The 19,380-nt window shown below is 41.3% G+C and overlaps 2 protein-coding genes across 3 annotated transcripts; one reads left to right on the forward strand and one right to left on the reverse strand.

The window, feature by feature from the left end:
* The first annotated feature begins 307 nt into the window (after nucleotides 1-307).
* Nucleotides 308-6,651, forward strand: FAIM (Fas apoptotic inhibitory molecule). Its single transcript, XM_009953725.2, has 5 exons — nucleotides 308-1,271; nucleotides 1,923-2,058; nucleotides 2,385-2,613; nucleotides 4,093-4,142; nucleotides 5,568-6,651. Exons 1-5 carry the CDS (start codon nucleotides 1,111-1,113, stop codon nucleotides 5,715-5,717), a joined length of 726 nt encoding a protein of 241 aa, XP_009952027.2. The 5' UTR covers nucleotides 308-1,110; the 3' UTR covers nucleotides 5,718-6,651.
* Nucleotides 6,652-7,751: 1,100 nt separating this feature from the next.
* PARP9 (poly(ADP-ribose) polymerase family member 9) lies at nucleotides 7,752-19,301 on the reverse strand. Of its 2 annotated transcripts, none has more exons than XM_086465479.1 (10): nucleotides 19,242-19,301; nucleotides 18,704-18,743; nucleotides 16,436-17,268; nucleotides 14,814-15,041; nucleotides 14,516-14,734; nucleotides 13,212-13,287; nucleotides 12,386-12,760; nucleotides 11,426-11,571; nucleotides 9,801-9,975; nucleotides 7,752-8,621 (listed from the first exon to the last, which is right to left on the reverse strand). In XM_086465479.1, exons 1-10 carry the CDS (start codon nucleotides 19,254-19,256, stop codon nucleotides 8,314-8,316), a joined length of 2,415 nt encoding a protein of 804 aa, XP_086321605.1. In that variant the 5' UTR covers nucleotides 19,257-19,301; the 3' UTR covers nucleotides 7,752-8,313. The 2 variants fall into 2 exon arrangements, with proteins under 2 accessions (XP_086321605.1, XP_086321604.1); XM_086465478.1 differs by lacking the exon at nucleotides 19,242-19,301 and adding an exon at nucleotides 18,845-18,980.
* Between the last annotated feature and the right edge of the window lie 79 nt (nucleotides 19,302-19,380).

Here is a 19,380-nt window from a genome sequence, read left to right on the forward strand (position 1 = left end):
CTCCAGGTGCCACCTCTTCTGGCGTTTCTTTTTGTGCCCGAGGCCGCTTCTTGTGTTCGTTAGCTGTCGGGGACAGGCGTGGGTCTGTCCTGAGCCCCTGGGACCGGCCCCTTGAGGAGAAGGGAAAGGGGGGAGCGCAGAAAAACACCCGGCCTGACTTTCACCGTGTGCCAGGGGATGTAAGCCCTCACAGAAACCAACCCCTAACTTTAGGAACGACCGAAACAATCTGCTGGGCATTTATGAGGTGCTGTAGCCTGCTCACTACCGAGAGAATTAAATCCACAGATCCTTAAAACGGTTTCATTGTTTTAAAAATTTATTTTCCAGTTTATGAACAGAAATGTCTGCAATTACTGACAAAACCACGGACAGTAACACAGGAGTGTGCTTGCACATGTTTTAAAACAGAAGCTTAAGACTGAATGAAGAAGGTTTAATTCTTAAATGCACACTCGTCTGTTACACTAAAGAGAGACCCTAGAACTTACAACTTTACTTGTAATTAATTTTTCACTGAAAAGTACAATTTTATAAAAAACCTCACTTATTTGCACTTACTTAAATTATGCTTATTAATACAGACTGACAACGTAGATAGCTCTTAACAAATTAAGTTGTTTAGTGAAAATAAAAAATTAAAAATAAGTCAGCACTGTTGTAAAATGGAGTCATGGTCTGAAAACCTCCAAAGTAAGAAACAGTTGAATTATTTGTGCTTCGCATAGACTTTATGACTGAATCGCCAGGTCAGATTGCTAATGCGATTGTTGAAAACTACTACAGTGGTTTAGAAAAATGAGTAGGTTGAAGCTGTTGCCTGTGCTGTTTCACTTTCCTGAGGTGGCAACAGTCCCTAGTTTGTGACGGAGGTGGGCACCTCTGGATTTGGTTCCTGCTTTGGTCAAGTTGTCCATTTCTAAGCTTTTGCTCACAAGTTAGGCAAACCATTTTTCTATCAAAGTTATGATGTGCTAATAAAGTTAGGTTAAATTGCACTTACTAATTTTGTAAAAGAATACTTAACATTTGCCTTTCTAAGAGGAAAAAGTATGTTTTGTATTTCATCATTTGTACGGCAGTGCATGATAATTCTTGACACTTTTTAAAATGTCCTTTATCTTAAATGGAGAAAATGAGGAAAATTTAGGCCTCAACACTTCTATGCTGCTATTCTGCTTTTCTTTTTTCTTGCTGCTAATTGGATTAAAAGCCGTTTTGGTTCCTATGGCATCCCGTGAGGAGATTACTGTCTGTGAAGATGAAGTAAGGTAAAAAATCAGAACTGTGGTACGAGCAGATCTGGAAAGATATCCACAGTTCCAGGGGTCACTTATGACTGTATCTAAACTTTAAAAATTACTTAAATGAAAGAATATCTTGCCAGATCTCCTCCCCTGTATGTGTGTGCAGAGTTGCCTTTCTGAATGATGTAGGTAATGTTTATGAGAAAGATTACAGAAAAATCTGTTAAAATACATAATAGCTAAACTGGTCATCCTGACTATTTTTCAAGTGTAAAAGGCTAAAACACTTTATTGGAGACCAATGAAAATACTGTCTTTTAACACCTGCTAAGACATCGTGCAACTGTCCAGGAGCATCTGAATTCTCAGTATAATTCTGTAACCTTACTGTCACCCGAAATGGAAGTTTTAGAGGTTAGATGGATATATATGTCTTTGTATGGTGTTTGTCAAAGTGAGTCTTTTTAACTGTCTGTTTCTATTTTGTGATACTTTGTCATATTTGAATGTTTGAAAAACATGAAAATATAAGCAGTTCTGTTAGCTTATTCTTTCAAGTCTCATTTTTCATTTGTAAAAAGTGGCTTGCCCTGAAGCAGTAAAGCTTTGAACGATAGACATCAGTAACTGAACTCTTTCAACAACAATTAATTTACTTTGTTGGTGTTTCCATAGGTCTCGGTACAGCCACTTAGAGAAGATGACAGATTTGGTGGCTGTTTGGGAAGTAGCTTTAAGTGATGGTGTTCATAAGATTGAATTTGAACATGGGACCACTTCAGGAAAACGTGTTGTCTATGTTGATGGAAAGGTGAAATTGCTATGTGCTCAAAATTCACTATGATACAGATTATATAAGTGCCCTTTCATGCAACAGGCATCAGAACAACCAAAAGACTAATAAATGCAAGCGAGGGATAATCGGTTGATTAACTTTACCTGATTTAATGAACTGCATCATTCTTTTTTTCAGTTACAACTAAGGTAATGAAGTGCTTTGCAAATACCAGGTTTTCGTTCATTCTGAAATAATAGTTAAGCACAGCTGTTTCCCGAGTTCCAGGTCATTTTTTTTTATACTGAAACATGCATTCAGGTTTATCAACTAATACCCATTGTCTTTGTTTTATTCCACAGGAAGAAATAAGAAAAGAATGGATGTTTAAATTAGTGGGTAAAGAAACATTCACTGTTGGAGCAGCCAAAACAAAAGCTACTATTAACATTGATGCAGTCAGTGGCTTTGCGTATGAATACACTTTGGAGATCAATGGCAAGAGCCTCAAGAAGTATATGGAGAACAGGTCAAAAACAACCAATACTTGGGTACTGAGCTTGGGTGGTACGGATTATAGGGTCGTTCTAGGTAAGTAAACGTTGAGTGGCTTCACACTGCTGCCTTTGAATAAACTCGTATGCGCTTAATACCTGCTAATTAAGAGAAAGCACAGTTCAGTGGCTAGCACTGCTGCGGTGTAAAATCCTGGGTGTCTGGAAGTTTGGAATTAGATGCCAAAGAGTCTGAAAAATAATGGTCTTGTTACACCTGCATGAGCCTGCCTTCAGTGTTCTGTTCTACAGCAGTGTGGTTGAGGTTTAAAAAAAGGAAAAAAAAGAAGATTGGAAGGAGTTATGGCTTCTGTATCCATAGAGCTGCCCTAGCTAGACAGTTCCCAGTGAAGCATGTTATAGAAGTGTTATCTGCGTTGTGATCAAACCCGCTGCGTGTGTAAGTGTATTCGCCAGGTAACCAGGCTGTCCTTCCAAAAATCAAAGGCCAAAGTCAAGGAGTCTCTAAGTGAAGAAGTGTGACAGTGTTGGTCTACCTCTTTGATAGATTAATCAGCATCCTTTTTTCTGCATCGCTTCTTAACTAGAAATTTTAATCTAAAAACTTCAGATGATGTTTTTCGACTTTTTTAATAGCAAAGCAATGCGTTTCTTTTCTTCTGCCCCCCTTTCCCAAGCAGATGGGAGGAAGGGATCCCCTGAGGAATTTGTCCCTGCCATCCAGTGGGAAAATGCCCATTTAGGTATTGCTGTATGGTGAGACCTGGAGACAAGAGATCTTGGGCTATGATTTCTTCTTAAGCCTCAGGACAGAATGGACTGCCCTAAGATGAAGGGGGGTGGGGTGGGGTGGGGTGGGGAAGAAAGACAATTTTAATGCCAGAAACAGGTTAGTCTCCCCACAGACTTTTAATCTCTCTATGCTTACTTAAAAGGCAAGCAGTGTTCAGCTCTCTGCTGCTGTCCTGTGGATGACAGTGTTGGTAATGTGAGTTCTAGAGCAAAGTAATTCAAGAAGGATGTGCTGGGAGAAGTAAAAGAATATTCTGTTTCAAATGAAAATAATCTAAGATTGATATTTAAAGTAGTACTTGGGTTTTCAAGGACATTTCAATAATACAGTTTGATGGATGTTAAATAATGCTGCTTTTGAATTAAACCAACCTGCAAAAAACGTTAGAGCTTCACTGAATGAACAGCACTCAAATAATTAGCAGAAATTACTTCATTTTTCTGTCTTCAAGTTTTTCAGTTTAAGAATGTCAAAATATCTCTGACAATATTCAGAACACCACAGTGTTAATAGCCAGGGCTAGGGAGAGGTAAAAATGTATGTTCATAGCAAAAGTTGTTTGCCCATTGATGGCAGATCCTTCCCATCTCTCCAGTCTAAGAACAAACCCTGTAGCCCAGGTACTATGGGTAATTAGGAACTTCTTTGGGGAACTGAAAGTAAAATTCAACAGTAAATTGTCAACATTCTTAGATCTTTTTGTCTGTAGGGAGAAACAAATGTCTTGTTCTTTCTACTTTTTGCTTTCTTTTTCCTTCACAGAAAAGGACACTATGGATGTGTGGTGCAACGGTCAAAAAATGGAAACAGCGGTATGTGATCATTGCCAAAGGTTTTTCACAGGCTATGGCTACATAACCGAAGCTCAGCAAAATAAGCCACAGAGGGACGTGTTACCACACGTTACCACAGAGTATGAGCACGTGCCTAGCCAGCCACATGCCCGTAGCCTGTTCCCAGTGCCCTTCAACTGCATTTTATAACCGAGAGTCTTTCAGTTAGGATGCCAAACACCTATCTGTTTAAGGATAAACACACTTCTTAGACAAGCAAAATAAATCTCCTGGGTCGGTTGTCCAGGGTTTTTAGGGTGAAGACTTTCAGGGGAGTGGGAGGGACTTGAGTTTGATGCAGAGTGTAGAGCCACCTCATCCATACCTGCTCGTGTTCGTGGTGACTGAAGGTTGAACATGTGGAGTCTGTCATGACTCCTGATGTTTTTCCATCTAGAGATGGTCCCTAACACTTTGGGCTTAAGTCTTGTTGGAACACATCAAATCTTTTGTCTTTCTGCCCCATCTGCATTAATTTTAAGAGCAGGCTGACAGAAGGCTTAAGCTATTTGGTGTCTCCTTACATTACGATGGCTTTCAATATGCATATGATGTAGGCTTCCCCATCCCTGAAGGATTTCTTACCAGGGAGTTGTCACTGTGATTACTACTGCCACAAGTAATCCCCTGGATGACTACAAATTGTAAAACCAAGAGTTTTGCTGTATTTGAGAATAGGATGAAAAGATTCACCAAATGTGTCTTCAGTAATCAGTGGAAGAAACATGCTCATGAATTGGAACTTCTGCCCTTGATGGTTCTCAGCCTTTTCTACAATGTAATAGAGGCAGTGGGAGATATTCTTGCAGGCTGCGACTACAGGTGTAGCTGTCAAACTGTGCTGGCATTAGAGTGGCACACAGATCCTTCTGCTCTCCCAAAGATGATGCCAAAAACACAGCCCCGTGGGGCAAAATCCGTTAGCAGGAAGTTACGTAACCACAGCTGGAGCTGCGTATCAAAAACCCACAAGTGTCACGCTCAGTTCAGGGATCTCTTTGTCCTGCTGTAGAAGGCACCACTAAACACTTCACCTTTTACTGCCACTTCAGCATAGTTGGTGTGGCACTTACTGGCTGTACTGCACAACCCTGAAGGAAACTGTCTTTTCTGGGTTTGTTTTACTGACAGACATCAATTTGCAAACTCCAACGTTACCACTTCTGATTATGTGAAATTTTGATTGACATCTTATACCCACAAATCTTTAACTGCACACCTTGACAAAGCCCTGTCTGAGATTCTGTGGCTTTGCTCAGCATTTGTGCTGTATTTGGCACAGGTACCTACGGCTGCTCTAATTGTGGGGACTACAAGTGATCTTGGAAACAGCCTGATGCGCTCAAGCCTTTATTTTACTAAAACAGCACCTGTCTGTGTGTGTTCTTCTCTCCTTTCTCCCAGGGTGAATTTGTAGATGATGGGACTGAAACTCACTTCAGTGTTGGTGATCACAGCTGTTGCATTAAGGCTGTCAGTAGTGGAAAACGAAGGGAAGGAATTATTCATACCCTTATCGTGGATGACAGAGAAATCCCAGAGGCTGTGGAGTAGCCTCTAGTTAACTGATTACTGTAGGACTAAGATCAGGAATTTTCAATTACTGTGGTAATTATTTTTATATGTACTACTTGGTACATCTAGTTTGTGCTGGGTTTATTTTCTAGTTTCTGTATATGAAATTATTCTTTTTGAGGACCAGAGGAAAATAATTATATATAACCTCTTACATGACCAGTTTTTAAATATATGTATATATATAGAATATATATTATATCATTAAGTGCAGAGAACACTGGTAGAAATTAGATGCTAGAAAAAAATCTTACTGTAATAAAATGGAAGATAAATATTCACTAAGACTGAATCCTTATAAATTCTGAGGGTGTGTAGAGGGAGGAGGAAGCATATGCTGGGCATTTTAATAAGTTGTTGAAGTCTTCTCAGTAATTATTTTCTCTTAAATTGACTACCAGTTTCTCATATCCAGTGAGATACAAAGTTAATTAAAAAATTGTTAAAGAAATACATTGTTACCAGTACTTGTGTTAAAATAATACTGCGCTATGAAAACTGTTCTTTATTCCGAGTAGGAGAAAAGATGTTACAAAAAGATGTAACCCAAATTCCTGAAGGTTTTCTGAAAACTGATGATGCTTAGAAATTCTTGCCGTAGTTCAGAAACTCTGTACTGAGTTTTTTCAAAAAAGGAAACAGGAAAAAAAATAATTCCTGTCATGAAACTCCTTTAAAAAACAAAACCTCTTGACGCAAGCTGAAAGAGCTTATTCTCGTCCAGTGCTGTCTAGCAAACCTTCTATCTAGAGCTGTGTGTTTTCCTGCCAGTAATGTGTGAATCAAGAAACATGAGGAAAAATGGGACTGAAATAAAGGAAAAGAATTGGTTGTTAAAATGGAAAAGTTAAGATGGGAACAGACTAATTCTGGTTTCAAACTTCCACCATACTATCTAAAAGCAACCTCGTGATTTCAGCGAGAACAAGACTTTTATCTGTTAGGTGGTTCTTACAAGTTCATGGAGGGGGTTTGTCCATTTAAAGTCATACTGGAGCACACCAGGCTCACACACTACCAAAGCTGACCTTTTGCAACAATGTAGACACAGCTAATCTTAAAAAAAAAAAAAAATAAAATAAAAAAAACCCCAAACCCACAAACAAAGTATGAATATATTCATTTAAAATTTTGTTTTGCAATAGTTACAAAAATTTTTCCACTTGCACCCTCACTTAGAGTTCAGAATTAGACTTTTATAACTTCATTTTTCTTGAATTTGTGAGTGGTTCAGTGTTCCTAGCACTATGACTGCTGTCTCGGGAGCTGCAGGTGCAGTACAAATGTGCTGGGAATTACTTAACAAATTATTTTGAAAAGTTTTATTAAATGCTAATTTCACCTGTGGTTTAGGGTTCACGCTGCTCTCCATTAGCACAGTGCTTTACATGTGGATATAATGCTTGTCATATGACAACATTGTGGGTTTCTAATAATTTTACGTGAGCCCTTCTCCCCAGATAATTACAGCTTTAAGTGTAGGTGACTTGTCAAGCTAGAGACAGACCCGATTCCGATAGATGAGCCTTTATTTCTGTATTGCAGTGCTGTTACCAGCCGTTCTGGTGTTTAGTTAGGGCCACAACTGGCGGATTTAAGTGCTTCAGATTGGATAAATCTGGTAGAAGCTTTTTGTTTGGGGCAAAAGACTTGTTTTAAAGCCTGCTAACATCATCGTTTCAGGCTTTAGTACAGAAAGTTTAGAAGAACCTTAGGGCTGGGATGAATCCCCTTTTACATTGAAATGAGTATAACAGCTCTTAGGCTTTTCGCTTCAGTGGCTTCATGTCACTACAGAAGCAACGTGGGGATACCTAGCTACAAGGTTGTCACTGTAATCTTTAAAAGATACTGGTTAAGGTACATTAATTAAAGAGCAATTTCAAGCTATATCTTAAACCAGTTCTCTACTATTTCGTAGCTTTTCAAAGAGACTGAACACCCCTGAAATCTGAAACTCAAATACAGTCCAAGTCGCGTCCTTAAGACTAGATGGAAAAATAACAGGTTAGGTGATGGTGTCATTCATACTTTTTATTCTGAATACATGTATCTACAATGCTTAGAGTATCTTAACTAATAAGAACTGTAACAAACAGCAACTACTGTTAGAAATTGTGAAGTATTGCCTGACATTTGTCATAACTATGTGATTTAATGGCATGTCCCCTAAGTGGGAAACAGCTTTCACCTGATAAATATTCTTTTGACTTATTAAGTGAATGTAAGAGTCAAAGGCACAACCAAGATTTCTTGGGTTTCACTAACATACGTGGTAACTCAGATTAAGAAAATGTAATGAAAGAAAGACAACCTATGCAAACACAAGCGTATGGTCAGACCACTTTAAGGCATAAAGTAAACGATGCAGTAAATGTTGCACTGTATTTTGTGATGCTTTCCCTCTGTTCCCTTTCACAGATAATTTTGTTCTTACTTTTTTCGTTCATGGATATTTCAGAGCGCTTTGCAGGAGGCACTTTGGTGTGTTACTAGATAGAGCATCCTCCTAAAATCTAAGTACTGTACTAGCTACAGTTCCGATTAATTCTTACTCTGGATGCTGCTGGTTTCCTCAGACAGCCATGTACTTCTCCCTTACTTGGGAACAAGTCAACAAATATTGTGGAAGGGCCCCAGCACTGTTGCAAATGACAAAGGTGTCAGGATTGTTTACATCATCTACTAAGCTGTCATATGCCTCAGTGGCATCCCCCTCCACTGCTGGTGGCATAATGTAAGACGGCTTGCCCTTTGTGTATAAGCCTGTTAATACATCGGCCTCAAACACGTACATCTTAGAGTCTGTTTCCCACATATCTTTACCCTCGATTAGGCTTTTCGGGTTCCTTTTAAAGTAGATGCCAGCTCCGTATCTTTGTTCTGGAAAAAGAGAGAAAAAAATTCAGAAGAAAAAAAAGCCTTTAACAATTGGTTCTGTTGGGGTGGTAGTACTAAGAGACTGCTTCTTGATTATGACCTTTTATGCTACTGCTCAACGCGGGCCATCCTTTTGGAAGTCAGTTTGCATTGAGTGGCTCTGGTGCTGGCACTGACCTCCCACCGCAGTCACCGGCAGTGACAGCTGAAGGCCATGCCCATTTAACTGCTGCTGCAGCGATGACCCTTTGGATGGAACTGTTAATCCAGCGATAGAAATATCAAGGTATAATGTATTTATGTAAACACTTCAGTCACCATGTACTAGGGACCCTGATGAGCACCAAAGAAGGTAAGATTTTAATAATGCAAACTATAAAAAAAAAAGCCTTGAGATTTATAAGAATGCTGCATAAAAATGCTATCACAGTATCGCGTGGAAAAGTGCAAAGAAATTAAATTAGACCATCGTCCCGTTCACTACTTTGAAAGTGCAAAAGTGTGCCATGTACAAGGAAAGGCCAATTCCACTTTTGAGCAGTTTATGGCCTGAAATCCCGATTCTGTGTTTGACAAGCAAAATTGTCACCTGTTGCAGGATGAAGCGCTAAATGCTCACTCTTTCCTTCTCTGAAAACGTCTGGCTGCTACAGGATTTCATAGACCCCACAACTTTCTTGCCAAGCGTACTCCAGTCTCGATGGCAGTCTGCTCAGCCAGGTTAGCGGCTGTCTGATCGCACCCGAGGTGAGCGGGGTGAGGCTGGATCTCCTTCAGAAGTACCTTCCAGCCTCAATTATTCTGCGATTCCTTTGAACATGTTTTAAGGCATCAAGCTGCTGAGTGCACGTTTGCAGCAAGTAAACAAGGACATGGACCTTCTTTAGAGTGACACAACAAAATAAAACTTGGACATGGCACTATGTGTCTGTTAGCAATTCTGTCACCAGTGCCTGGGCCAGGCTAGAATCCAGGCTTGCCCTCCCAGAGCCTTACTGACTGCATTGTCAGGAAGGAAAAACAGAAATATCTTCCTGTAGATAAAAAATTAAGCTCATATGACTCTAAATGCAGATAAGAAGCAGTTCTTGTTTAGGAATGCCGTTTTTTTTCTGGTTTTAATCCAACTTTAGTAGTCAGTCACTGTTCATTTTGCTTAAAGATACCAAAGCAAGTTACTACCTGTTGGTGGAGAATACATCCTGTGAAATCCAGTTTGGCACACCGAGCGACAGAAGTGAGCAGGAACATGCTGGTACAACTTGTGGGTTATTTTGGAAGTACCTTGTTTTTCTTCTATTTTTTTTTTCATTTGTTGGAATGCAGCAGATAAAAGAGGATTATATACCTTTTCAATCTGTAACGTAAATAATAGTGTAGTGTAAGCAAACGGGGACTGGAATCGGTGAGTGCTCTTGTTCAGGCTGTGTTCTTCAACGTCACAGCCTCCGATTTAGCTGCTGCGCATTGACCACATAGAGGATAAGGTTTCTGGAGTGTGCAGCTGATCCACAGAAATAGAACCATGCCACTATCCCGTGCCTCATTGAAATTGGTGGGAATATCTCCCAGTGTGCTGATCTGCAGTACTCGAGTTGGGCTGAATGGATTGGGCATCAACCCTACGTGAGAATAAGCTGTGTGGGTGCCATCAGCCTCCTCTTGTAAAGAACTGCAGGCGACCGGTAAGGCCTGGAGAACCTCAGCTCTCGTTGATCAAAACTTTACAGGTCTCAGGCGGAAAAAGCTCCACAGATAAGAGGGCCTTTACGTCAGTTTGTGCCTTGAAAGCGTGGCTGCGTGCAGCTAACACCACACACCTTCAGGCAAACTGGCTACGCGGCAGCTCTTGCTGGCACAGCCGGCTCCACCAGTGGGCCAGACACAGTCCGATGGCAAAAGTCAGTGCCAGGGGCCTGCGAGGCCTCTCCTCTGGCAACCCGCTCACGCCAGACGTCCGACCACTCAGCTAACAACAAGCAGGTGCTTCCCGACCACTCAGCTAACAACAAGCAGGTGCTGAAGCACGATCAAGCTTCTGCTCTCTCAAGTCATCTACCTGAGCTGTGACCGACCCTCAGTGCAGCACTGGTTTACATTCTGATGTAGCTTTTGTGTTGAGACTCAGCAAAGCCTTTAGCTCTGCAGATCAAGAAGCACTTGCTTTCATCTGGTTGGTATTTGCTACCCCTTCAGTGTTAAATACCCTTCTCACATATGAAAGGCAGTGGCAGGTAGCAGTCTGGTTTCCAGGTACCTGCTGTTACTACTGGGCACACAAACCCCAGAAGTTTACAAACTTCTGTGATTCTCTGTGTTGCACAGCCTCATCCTCCTGCTCAGTGAAGTGCTGATATCCAAGCAAGATCCCAGCTTCAACATACTACTAATCAGATCGTAACTCCGACAAATCCAGTTGCTAATTTTTGGTGTCAAGCTCACGAGGAAAGAGAGACACTGCATTAGTGTCCTGGAATATTGTACTCATTCTAACATACCAATCTCCTATTTCTCTGGAGTCCTATAAAGGAATATTTGAAGCATGAAATAAGAGAGACTATACAGTACAGCTGAAAGGACTTCTGAAGAGTTTAAACACAGTTTTTGAGTGATTCTTTGCATTACATTTAAAATACTTTTTAGTAGGAGTAAAGACTGCATCTATTTTAAGGATTAGGCTAACTTGATCTTAATTTTTAGAAGCAATGTATTCAAAATAATTCATCTAAGTTTCTTAAGCATATGTTAGACATGTTAGTTCAACTATATCAGCTGAGATTTAGTTTTTCCATGAATACCCTCTTTACCTTGAGAACATGAAGCCCAGCTTTTTCAAACTGTTTCTGTCTATCTTTAAACTCCTGCAGGTGTGACTCCACCAGTGAAATCTGGATGGATTTAGTAGTATTTGTCTTGTGAAAGCGTCCTGAAAATTGATCTGCTTCTGGTTGGCCTGGATACAAATAAGGGAGAAAAAATTTCATATATCATATCTGAAGCAAAGGCAAGGAGGAGGGATCCAATACCTTGGTAGTCAAGAACAAAGAATGTTAAATATTCTCTGAAGTAATGGTAGAGACTAATGTTGAGAGGGACTGGTATATATATATATATATAAAATTACATATATATATATATATAAATTTATTGAAATTTTTCTGCATTTATTAAAGAAACCAGAGAGAGAGGTAACCAAAGAAAAGCAATTTATCTTCTCCATTACATCTCTCCACAGCCCAGCTTTCACATAATGGTACCTATACTGAATGACTATACAAACACAAGGAAAAAATGGATCACTCGGCAGCTTTCTGTAATGCCGTGAGTTCCACCAACTGTTAATGCAAGTCAGACTCTGCAGAACAAGTCCATTGGTGGGTCCTGCAACAGCGCTCCAGCTGTAGCTAGCCAAAGAGCTCAGCAAAGGTATGTGTTAATTAAGTGCAAATTTTGTAAGTCTCCTGTGGCCAAGCTTTAAAGTGAGTCTGTGTTGGAGGAAGCCAGCATTACAGCTGGCTGTACAACCATGGCAGCCCCTGTACAAACTGTGCCCTACTGGGAACATTGCCAAGCGAGTAACCAAAGCTACTGGGGGGGGGGGGCTCATATGATAAAAGTACAGTCATATCAGTAATTAAAGCAATGCTCAGTATGTGCGCGAACCGAATGCACGTCTGTCCACGCTCAGCAATACAGAGATACATGTTGCTTCATACTTGACCTTAGTTAGGCACTTATTTAATTAGGAACTTATTTACTTTACATACCCATTAAGCACAGCAGTTCCTCTTGTTTGGCTGTAGTCTTCTCCTGCATACGAAGCAGTAGTTTTTCAGTTGCGAGCACTGCATCAATCACAGCATCAGGAGGGCCCCGAAATTCCAGTCTCGCTTTTCCACCTCTCACTTCTTCTGATACACATACGCTAGAATGCTGCTCTCGAGATAGTTCTGCAAACTCGCTTCTACCGAGGCTAAAAATGTAGTTGTTTTCAATAACAGCACAGTGACTTTCCTGAACTCCTGCCACGCTTTGGATCCACGACTCTGCTGCTTCCAGTGCTGTACGTGTGTTCCCTTTAAGTTCAATAGCTGCTTCATTATTTGCAGCCTCTTTTACACTTTGACTGCCTGACTTGGCACCTGGAAGAAAGATTTTTTTTCTTTTTTTTCATACAAGTGCATTGGAAGGGTAAAGAGCTTTCAAGTGCTGTCACAAATTCCTATATGTAATCCAAGAGCAACAGTGCAAGAAACACACTACTCTTCTGCTATGCTCAAAAATAGGAGATACCAAGAGGCAAGGTTTCCAGGAAAAAAAAAAAAGCCACATACGCAGAATTTATTTTCCTTCCACTAAATTATTTCCAACAAGTTAGGCACTGATGATGATTTTTATGTTTGAAAATCTTCTAAGACGCTGCCCAGTTCCATTCCTATTAATGTAAAAATGCAAAGCGCTCACACATTTTTGCCTCCCCCTTTCCCCAAGACACGTACACAAATACTAAGTTCTTTTTAGAGGAATGTGATTTCAGATTCTCAAATCTGCAGTGCTCATTTACTTGAGATGCCCCTTCTGTTCATTACTTACTCAAATGATCACTTCTGTTGTAATACTGCTTTTTTCCCAGCTTTTGTGTTGCTGAATGAAGTTTTGTCTTGAAAACCTTGAAAGAGAAAAGTTGAGGAGCAGTTTGCAATCTGTTGTCAAATACGCAATTCGTCTCTTCAACACTCTGTGAGATAAGCAGTTTACAGCTGTAGTTACACCACCCCACTCCCCCAATTCTGAAATTGTTAACAGCTGACATTGCCAGCTTTTCCCAAAATTTTGTTCCTGATAATATCCTGTTCTTCTGTTCTCTTAAGGTAAGACGCCTCACACACTGAATAGCACCAACTCCCTGTGGCTGTGGCATACCCAGAATTCACAGAACCACAGCACATAAAGGTGTTCATTACTTGCAGTTTAATGCTGAGGAATCCTTACTCAGTTTTAAAACTCAGCCTATTCCTCAGCCTTTACCCTAAAGCTCCTCCTCACAATCACACATGGAAAGCCTCTGCGAAGTGCTACTCTGCTAGGCAGTGGATTTGGCACCTGGCAAATTGCCTTTCCTACTTTTTTCAGCAAAAAGAGTTTCTGCTGTGCCCTGATTATCAAGGGATTAAGTGATGAGCACACAGCTGTCATACAGCTTCCTTTAGAGTTTACGGGACCGTTACAGAACATGGATCTGATCTCAGAATCACAGAATGGTTTGGGTTGGAAGGGACCTTACAGATCATCTAGTTCCAACCCCTGTCCACCTAGTTCTTGCACCCATTGAAAGAATGGATGGTTGATGTTAAATGTGAACAAAAGCAAACTCTGTACTTCCATAATAGATGGCTAAAATAGTTGTGTATTATCAGCCAGATATCCAAAAGGTGGAAAATGGCACACTGCGGCTGAAATTATCCACTGTCTGTTTGCAACCCTCTTATCATGTTAGGTCACATAATGTGCTGACAGTGTTTTGCTCCAGGAACTTCATACCAAAAAAAAAAAAAAATTTGGCTAAAGAAATTTCCTGAGGAGGAATAAGTTTAGTCCCTAATGAGTTAAGAGTAGACTCTTTCTTATAAATTCACCAATAGTCATGAGAATTTCAGAGCTCCCTCCCCTTGTTATCAGACCACAGGGTGAAGACTTCTGGTTTAGTGAAGAGAAAATAAAGATTTGTAAAGATTAATAATACCTGTTAATGAGATAAATAGTTTCATAAAGGGACCTGCTGCTCACAGACATTGTAAGTAGTACAGAATTCAGATTATCTTAATTTGTAGTCATCTATGGGAATATTTTTACAGCTCTGGGTTTTCCTTATTGGTAATTACTAACAAATTTGTTACCTGATAGGCATCGTAGTCACCTGGGCAACAGACAAACTGCACATCTATCTTCTTCTCAGGGTGTGCCGTGGCAAAATTTAAAACCTCTTCAATCATGATCTCTGCCACTGTATCAACAGGCAGTATTAACAACCAAATTCCATTTGCTGGAAAAGAAACTGAGGGAGACTGATAGTCCCGAAAGTAATGCAGACATCTTGTCACTGTAGCTTTTAATTCCTGCAGGAAATACAAGTGTTTCAGTCCTCACATCATTCAACATGAAAATCAATGAAAATCCAACCTAACTGATCATTACCTCACGCAGTAACACCCTGTGGCGGTACGGCGGCCACACAACGTGCAGTATGAATGAGCAGGGCAGATTATACCCTTTTGTTACTATGAATTCCTTGTAAGACGAAGAATATAGAAGGTGAGACCTAAGTTCATCCTGAAGAGCTGAACCCGCTTTTTGCAGCAGTCGTTTTGCAACGGGAGAGTAAGGCTCGCCACGCATAGACACGCAGTTAACAACAGCTGTAGTCTGGAAGAAAAAAGTACAAAGTGTCAGTATACTTCAAGTTTACTACTTGCAAGCTTTGCTACTACAGGGAGCATGCTTTCTAGGAACAATTCCTTTAAAAAAGCCTGACTGCAGCAGGTTTGAAAGGTTCTCTTACTACTAAGGGCAGTGCTGGAATGGATCAAAGCATGCACCTTCTGGTGGCAGGAGATGATACAATTTTTTCCAGAAGCCAACAGCGTGCATAAGACCTGTTCGAGTCACCAGAGCGTATTCAACAGAATTATGACCGCAGCTATAGGTGTGACCCAGCACCTCATCAGATGCAATTCTGCAGACAATTCTCAACGAGCAGGAGAGAACTATGGCTATGTCTGTTATCCCAGCCCACACAGATGCTCCCCACGTTAGGGTAGCAAGCACCCATCACCGAACTAGCAGGGTCAGTGCACACAGAGGAACTGCAAAGCTACGGTTGCTTCCAATTCCCTGTGGAAACAGCAGCTTTCCATAGCAGGTCTTCTGTATTTCAAATTAAATACGTAAAATGCAAAAAAACTTGTTAAAAGAATGCTGATAACAGCAGTAATTGTTCTAACTTTAATTGTTGAAGATTAAAGATACAAAACTTTGGAGCATATTTTCCTCATAGTCTTGAAGGCATGTGGTATCTTTCAGGGCTGTGGAATTGGTTACTAAAATTCCCCACAATGACAACTTTGCAATCCTTTGCTCTCACATCAAAAAAATAAACTTCCTATTCAATTAAGATACGTCTTTAAAATAAAAGTTACAAATTTTTTTAAGATACAGTGTTTGCTAAAAGCAAATGCCATTCCTGTGATGTAGCTTCCAGTCTCAGAGCTCTGTTGGGTTACTGTGACTGCACTCATGTATTTTATATCATATTTTCTAGCTAAAAAGTTAAATTAATCAATTTAAATGATGCACTGTTTAAAGATATGGTGCACATAATCTGTGTAAGTTATTTTCAGCTGTTTCAGTGTTTGTTGAATAGCTCCAGTAGAGGCACCTATGAGAACACAAATTATAGGAAAAAAGCAAAGCCAAAAATAAGAGTAGACTTACAGGGAATGCATGATAACATGTGAACTCCCATGATGTTAACATAGGGATATGTTATTGCTAATCTTCCAATCATTAGTTGCTTCCTACTATACCATAACAGCATGTATACAAAAGAAATAAAAACGTTCTTATGTCTAATACCAATTTAGGAAAAAAAAAATAAAATCCTTGCTGCTATAATTTATTTACCATTTGTAGATTCTCATCAGGCTGAGAAGATATCTATTTAGTGGACTGATACAATACGTGTTCTGAACTCTTGGGCTCCAAATCCTGCCAAGACTTGGAGGCAATTCCATGTCCAACCCATTATGGGACAGACTTACCTTCTGCTCTTCAAGGAGTCCGCTTACGATGCGCAAGCGACTGCCTCCATGTTTGATGAAAGTTGAAAGCTGGCTTGGTGAAGCTGAAGGGGTTTCCTGAAGTGAACTAGTATCACCCAGAAACTCTTGGCAGGCCTTCTTCATTTCTGCAACTGTAGGCTCATGAATGTTCACCAGGCGGATTTCCCTGAGGCAGCCTAGTGGATGTGCCTCAACAAACTCCCTTATAGCCATTACCATCACTCGAGCACACAAACTGAGCGGGAAGCCAAAAAGACCTGAACTCACTGCTGGGATAGCCACAGACTCTATCCTATTTTCTGGAGCACTAACGTACTTCAGAACATTCACAATAGCTTCCTGAAGCAGGTCACAAGATTTATTCTCTCCACAAATGGCCCACCTTGGGCCAACTGCATGAATAATTTTCTTACAAGGAAGCTTCCCTCCACCTGTCACGGCTATTTTGCCAGCTGCGAGATGTCCATGCTTTTGAATATAAAGCTTGCTTTGCTCTTGTATTTCTTGCCCTCCAGCAGCCACAAGGGCTAAAGCAAGGCCTCCTCCATGCTCTAGATACTCATTGGCTGCATTCACCAAAGCATCGGCCTTGTGTCTTGTAAGATCATCCTTACAAACACAAATATCAATTCCCTGCTTTAGTTTTTTCCTGTATACTTCAACAGTGCATTTTGTACTTTCGAAGGTCAATGTACAAGCAAACTTTTTGGAAATGAGATTACTCAGACTATCCTTTCTTTTCTTAAGAACTTCATAGGCATCTTTATTGATGGGGATCATCAAGCTGTCCTCATCCATTACCATGCTTGGCCCTAGGATATAGAATAATATAAAGTGAAATCCAAGACACTACTGTCAAAACATTGCTTTTTATACAGAAGTGTGGTTTATAGCTCTCAATTTTATCTTGCTGCCATTACTTACCAATACTTTTTGGCATAGTCTGATCTTCTCTTTCCCTTTTCCACAGGCTTAGAAAGCCCAACTAAGCAAAGAAAGGCACTAAAAGATGACAACAAGAGTATCACTGAGCCTGTGGTGACTTGAGGGTTTGGGTTTGCCTTACCGTTCAACTGAGGGGGAAGCTTGGTTAAGATGTGTCTCCTCCTGCTACTTGTTCTCTCTCTCTCCTACTGTTTGTTCTCCCCACCATTAGGCTGACACAACCACTGTCGGGGACATATTCTTAAATGAACCACTGGCATAATCTGAATTAAAAAAACCAACCCAACCACACCACAAAACTTAATTTGTGTTAGAGCACCAACCTTGAAGATTGATACAGCAGCACAACTGAATGGGCTGAGAATAAATGGTGAGAAGGAAGAAAAAGGAGCAGACAAGTGTGAGAGGGACATCTTTGAAAGAGATCCTGTTACAGGGCTTTGTTAACTGGCTGCAGCGCCACCGTGACACTGTACTGCATTTGCCACTAAAACTCCAGCTGAGAAAGCAAATGTGAAGAGCCACACCATAATCAAGGCTTCAAAATGCCTCTAAAAGCAGCAACCACCACTTCCCCTCCAAGCTTGTTTTGCTGAGAAGGCTGAAGCCTGCCTCTGTCCTCCCCAGGGCATTCTTAGCATTTTGTTACCGATTTCTAGCAAGATCTGGGAGTGAGCAGCGACTCACAGGCACACAGCAGAGGAACACTTGCCAATACGTTCATTTAACCGTGCCACAGAGATATTATGATGAGCTTTGTCTTGAATTCTGTGGCTTTTCTTTGGTCTACACTTAAAGCCCACAAGCAAATTCTTTCTTTGTATGGAACTTACGAATTCAGAAGGGCTTTTTAAACCACTTTTTTTGGGAATAAAAAGAATGGTAAAGAGTGGGGCAGTTTTTGTATTATCACTGTGGCTATACAGCCCTCTCCTGGCAGATGTCAGCAGTACTGTATGCGGCAGTTATGTTAATTAATGTAAATCAATACTTATGAGTTTAATCGAACTTTCCTCTGAGGTATGCTGCCTGCTTATAAAAAAAGTCTAACGTTTTGCAGTTATAAAGTATACACACTGATTTATCAAAACACTTCTAAGCACATCCTTTTAAAGGAGAAATGCAAGTAAATAATCTTGAAGTAATGCATAATAATGTTGGTTCATAACCACGTCTAATTAATACGTTTCAAGTTGCTTTTGGCTATGCCACATTGGCGTTTTCCAGTTTGCTGGCTATAGCTGGCAATTTTCAGCTTAAATGGAGGAACACACTTTGCAAATGGCTAAATGAGACACTTACCTAAACCGCTTTTCTCTTTCGAGGTCCCTGGACTGGAACTCTGTGAAAAACGAAACAAGAGAAAGAAAATACATGTTACTGCCTGACGGGCTGCGTGCCTACAGGAGCAGTTCTGTTGCAAGCCAACACCGGCAGCACCACCTTTTCAAAAATTTGTATGAAGTTTTTTAACATTTAAAGCGCTATTCAGAGCTGAACTTCGGAGGCCCGGACCGCTGCGGGTGAAGTTACCCTCAGCTTCTTCCCGCTCCGGCTGACCCGCGGGCGGTGAGGAGCCGGGAAGTCTTACTGCTTCCCGAGAGCCCGGCCCCACACCACCGCCGCTTCCCCCCACCCAGTGCCTAAACCCCCCTGGCAGCTGGTTGCTCGCAGCCCCGGAGAGCCCGGCCCGGCCTGGCCCGGCCCGGCCCGGCCCGGCGCACAGGGAGGGGCACGCCTCGCCGCAGCTCCCCGGGCCCGTGAGGGAGCTGCTGCCCAGCGGAGGGCCGCCCCGGCGGGGGCCGCGGGTCAGGCGCCATCCACGGCCCCGCCTCGTCACCTGGAAGATCCCCATTAACCGGCGCTGCGCGGCGCGGCCGTTTCCCTCTCAGCACCGGGAGCTGGAGCGGGGCCCGGGGCGGGGAACTGCGGCTGCGAGCGGCGGAGCAGGAAACGAAAGCGAAAGCGGGCAGCGGCGG

This window comes from Leptosomus discolor, chromosome 5, assembly GCF_034619465.1.
Source record: "Leptosomus discolor isolate bLepDis1 chromosome 5, bLepDis1.hap2, whole genome shotgun sequence".
Lineage (NCBI taxonomy): Eukaryota > Metazoa > Chordata > Aves > Leptosomiformes > Leptosomidae > Leptosomus > Leptosomus discolor.